Source organism: Bison bison, unplaced genomic scaffold (assembly GCF_000754665.1).
Source record: "Bison bison bison isolate TAMUID 2011002044 unplaced genomic scaffold, Bison_UMD1.0 scf7180017864144, whole genome shotgun sequence".
NCBI classification, from domain to species: Eukaryota; Metazoa; Chordata; class Mammalia; order Artiodactyla; family Bovidae; genus Bison; species Bison bison.
Window position 1 is genome coordinate 1,031,233 of NW_011494716.1, and position 4,471 is coordinate 1,035,703.

Below are 4,471 nucleotides of genomic sequence, written 5' to 3' on the forward strand. Positions count from 1 at the left end.
TCTTGCCTGGAGAATCCCAGGGACGGGGGAGCCTGGTGGGCTGCCGTCTCTGGGGTCGCACAGAGTCGGACACGACTGAAGCGACTTGGCAGCAAGGGTGGTTTTTAATGCCTCTTCCCATACTGCTTCCTAATCCTACAGAGTCTGTTTCCAGCAGAAGCAGGGCAGTATAGGGTAGGAACCTGCTGGATGGGTGTCGTGGTTGACCCTGATATTTGTGCCTGCTCTCTGATGATTTTGACCCAGACCTTGAAAAGGGGCCAAGCTGTGGGGACATTTACTCAGGAAGTATCGGCTGATTTGGAGCAGGTTCCTTTTGGTCATTCTATACATCCTTCCCTTTGCTTCCTTTGAGAGTTTCAGCAGTCTCTATCAAGATTGACACCTACCCCCCCAGACCCCACCCTCCCTGGACATTATCAGAAATTTCCAGGGAACAACAGTCATTAAGAACAGTGAAAGGTCAAGCTGCCCTCAGTCAGTCCTCCAGTTGTTCTCTAATGCGAGGGACTTGTTCCTAGGTGGCTGTTTGTATGGAGGGCCAGAAGGTGCTTTTGGAGAAAACTGGATCCCAGCTGGGAGAACAGGAACTGCCAGACTTTCAACCACAAACTCCCAGGAGATATCCCAGGGAGGAGACATTCCAGGCAGGATCTCAGGATCAGCGGAGTCCCCCTCATTGGGAAAAATCCCTGCTCCTCCAGGAACCAACCTCCAGATTGGCTGAGACAGGTAAACACTCTGTGTGTCTTCTCTTCCTCTCATCAGCGCTTCATCTCTATCAAAGCATCTCAGGGTTCTGAAAAGCCACAGATTAGCTATTGAGCTTTTCTTCAATATTGTATGGAGCAATATGGAGCAAGCATCTGGAGAAAAGACACTTGCTCCATGGTATGTAATAGTAGATCTTGATTCCCTAACAAACTCCATTAATTAGAATTGAGGTAATACTATATGTAAGTGTGCTGTTACCGTTTTCTTCTCATGACTCTTTGACAGTCCAGTACACAGAGGATTGTTTTAGTGCCTGCTTTTCTGTCCCTTTCAGAGCTGCTGATCAGTTCAGTTGCTCAGTCATGTCCTACTCTTTGCGACCCCATGGACTGCAGGACACCAGGCTTCCTTGTCCATCACCAACTTCCAACTCTCAGAGCTTGCTCAAACTCATGTCTATTGAGTCGATGATGCCATAGTGAAGATAAATTCACATATGACCACTGATGAACTTCCATTCAAGCTGTGGCTGAGTTTCATCACTTAAAACGGTCCCGTGTTTAGAAAGGCCCTAAACAAGGTTCTGCTCATTAGAGCAAAAAGACTCTCTTGGTATTATTTTCTGCCCCTTCCTCCTCCTGTGACGTTAATGAAACACTTTGATTTGATTATTCTCAAAACTCAGGAATGGAGACCTAGGGCATCCAGCAAGAAGGCTCTGTGGTCCAGGCTGAGGTTCTGCCCCATAACCTGGCCTTCATGATCCTGAAGAAAGTTGACCATATGTACTCCCTTCTGCCTTAGCAGAGGCAGCTGGGTTGCATGCTGTCTATATCTCCTTTTATTTGATTCCAGAGTGGATGAAGTCTCATGCTCAAGGTTCACCCATGTTATAGCAGTGTGCTTCCCTGGTGGTTCAAATGGTACCTGCCTGCAATGCAGAGAATCTGCCTGCAATGCAGGAGATCCGGGTTCGATCCCTGGGTCAGGAAGATCCCCTGGAGAAGGGGATAGCTACCCACTCCAATATTCTTACCTCGGGAATCCCATGGACAAAGGTGCCTGGCGGGCTACAGTCCCTGGGGTTGTAAATAGTTGGACACAACTGAGCTATTAACATATTCAGCATGTGTCAGTACTTCATTCCTTTTTAGGGCTGAATGATATTCCACTCTGTGGGCATTTTGTTTGTTTTCAGTTGATAGACACTTGTGTTGTTTCCACTTTTTAGCTGATATGAATAATATTGCTGTGAACATTTGTGTACAAGTTTTCGTGTGGGTGTCTGTTTTCATTTCTCTTGGGTCTATACCAAGAGAAATTCCAGTACCAATTCCAGGAGTGGAATTGCTGGGTCCTATGGTGAAAGTGCGGAGAAGGCAATGGCACCCCACTCCAGTACTCTTGCCTGGAGAATCCCATGGACGGAGAAGCCTGGTGGGCTGCAGTCCATGGAGTCGCTAAGAGTCGGACACGACTGAGCGACTTCACTTTCACCTTTCACTTTCATGCACTAGAGAAGGAAATGGCAACCCACTCCAGTGTTCTTGCATGGAGAATCCCAGAGACGGGGGAGCCTGGTGGGCTGCTGTCTATGGGGTCGCACAGGGTCGGACATGACTGAAGCGACTTAGCAGCAGCAGCAGCATGGTGAAAGTGACAGTGAAAGTCGCTCAGTTGTGTCCTACTCTTTGTGACCCTGTGGACTATACAGGCCATGGAATTGTCTAGGCCAGAATACTGGAGTGGGTAGCCTTTCCCTTCTCCAGGGGATCTTCTCAACCCAGGAATCGAACCCAGGTCTCCCACATTGCAGGCAGATTCTTTACCAGCTGAGCCTCAAGGGAAGCCCACGTCCTGTGGTAACTCTCTGTTTAACTTTTTGATGTTGGACTTTTCCGAGATGGCTGCACTATTTTATTTCCAGCAGTCTGTGAGGATTCCAGTTTCTCTACATCCTGTTGACACTTGTTACTGTTGGTGCTTTTGATTATATCCATTCTATTAGGTGTGAAATGGAGTCTCTTCGAGCTTTTGAATTATTTCCCTCATGACTACTGCTGCTGAGCATCTTTTTGTGTGCCTATTGGCCAATTGTATTAATATATCTTCTTTGGAGAAATGTCATTTCAGATCCTTTGCTCACTTTTAAACTAGGTTGGTCTTTTTATTGTTGTTACAAAAGTTCTTTACATAATCTGGACACCAGACTCTCATATATAATTTTCAAATGTTTTCTCCCATTCTGTGGATTATCTTTTTACTTTCTTGATAGTATCCTTTGAAGCACAAATGTTTTGAATGTTGAGGAGATCCAGTTTATCTTTTTGTTTGCTTGTACTTTTGGTGACATATCTAAAATACTGTTGCCTAATCCAATGTCACAAAGACTTACACCTTTGTTCTATTCAAAGAGAGATTTAGCTGTTACATTTATGTCTTTGATCCATTTTGACTTAATTTTTGTGTTGTGAGTCAGGGTGCAACTTCATTCTTTTATGTATAGAAATCCAGTTGTTCCAGCGCCACTTGTTGAAAAGACATCTTTACCCCCATTGAATTACCATGACAACCTTGTTGAAAAGCAATTGACCATAATTGTGTGGGCTGCTTTTTAAATCTTAATTTAAAGTTAAATAAAAATTCAGTTTCTCAGTCACACAAGCCATGTTCCAAGTACTCAGTAGCCACATGTGGCTGCCATGTTGAATAGGTCTTCCACATGGCAGGAATCCTCCAACTTGCCCACAGGCCACTCAAACTCATTTCTCTCCTAATCCTTAATCCTGGTAGTCAGAAGTTATAGAGTTTCTGTAATGAGAGTACCTGACTGGCCCATATCCCAGTTGACATATGCTATCTGTCAACCTTGTAATGAGCAAAAACACCACACTCACTAGATTTATCATTATTTGAAGAGAGAGTGGTGGTCAGTGTCCATATAAGTGAGGGTGTATTTGTAGTGTTGAAGTTTCTGATGGGCTTGCTTCCCCCTATTTCTCCTTTCCTAAACCTTTTCCCAAACGTAGGAAGGAGGCAGGGGTTGGAGAACATGGTCCCTAACTTTAGTATAAGTCAAATACCCCCAGCCTCCCCCTGTTACCTGCAGACTTCCAGGCCCTACCTCCAGAGCTTCTGACCCAGCAGCTGTGGGGAAGCAGGGCAGCCTGTTTGGTTGACAGGTGCCCCAGATGCATCTAATGTGAGCAGCCCAGTGGAGAACCGCACTTCGAGAAACTTTGTGTGTATTCAGAGCTCTTTTGCTGAGGTTCTTTCTTCGAAGCCCAGAAATGAAGCATATTCTTTCTAATTGTAGAGACCCCCAGGACGAAAAGTGACAACAAGGAGAATCCACAGCAGGAAGGGGCTAAAGGGGCAAAGCCATGTGTGTTGTCAGTGGGCGGACCGAAAGGGAGTGGCCTGCAGAGTCCCGAACCCAGAGGGGCAAGTCTGAGTGAGCCCCGGCTATCCCAGAGGCAGTTCAGCACCCCCAGCGCCCAGAAGCCCTTTGCTCACTACCAGAGACATTGCAGGGAACTGGAGTACATCGGTGCCCCTCTGAAAAGCCACCCACTGAGAGAGCTGAAGAAGAGCAAGGGGAGCAGAAGGAGCCTGAGCAACCACCTGCAGCGTCTCAGTCACCAGCCGGCCCGCTCGGCCAAGAAACCTTACAAATGTGATGAATGTGGGAAAAGCTTCACGTGGAATTCAGAGCTGAAAAGGCACCAGCGAGTCCACACGGGGGAGAAGCCCTACA

The 4,471-nt window shown here is 46.5% G+C and overlaps 1 protein-coding gene across 1 annotated transcript in view; it reads left to right on the forward strand.

Moving 5' to 3' along the window:
- Window positions 1–4,471, forward strand: part of ZNF174 (zinc finger protein 174) — a 7,178-nt gene that overhangs the window by 2,105 nt on the left and 602 nt on the right. Inside the window, exons 2-3 of the mRNA XM_010840486.1 lie at window positions 522–732; window positions 4,031–4,470. Of these exons, the coding sequence (XP_010838788.1) occupies window positions 522–732; window positions 4,031–4,470 (651 nt within the window). The remainder of the gene's footprint in view (window positions 1–521; window positions 733–4,030; window position 4,471) is intronic.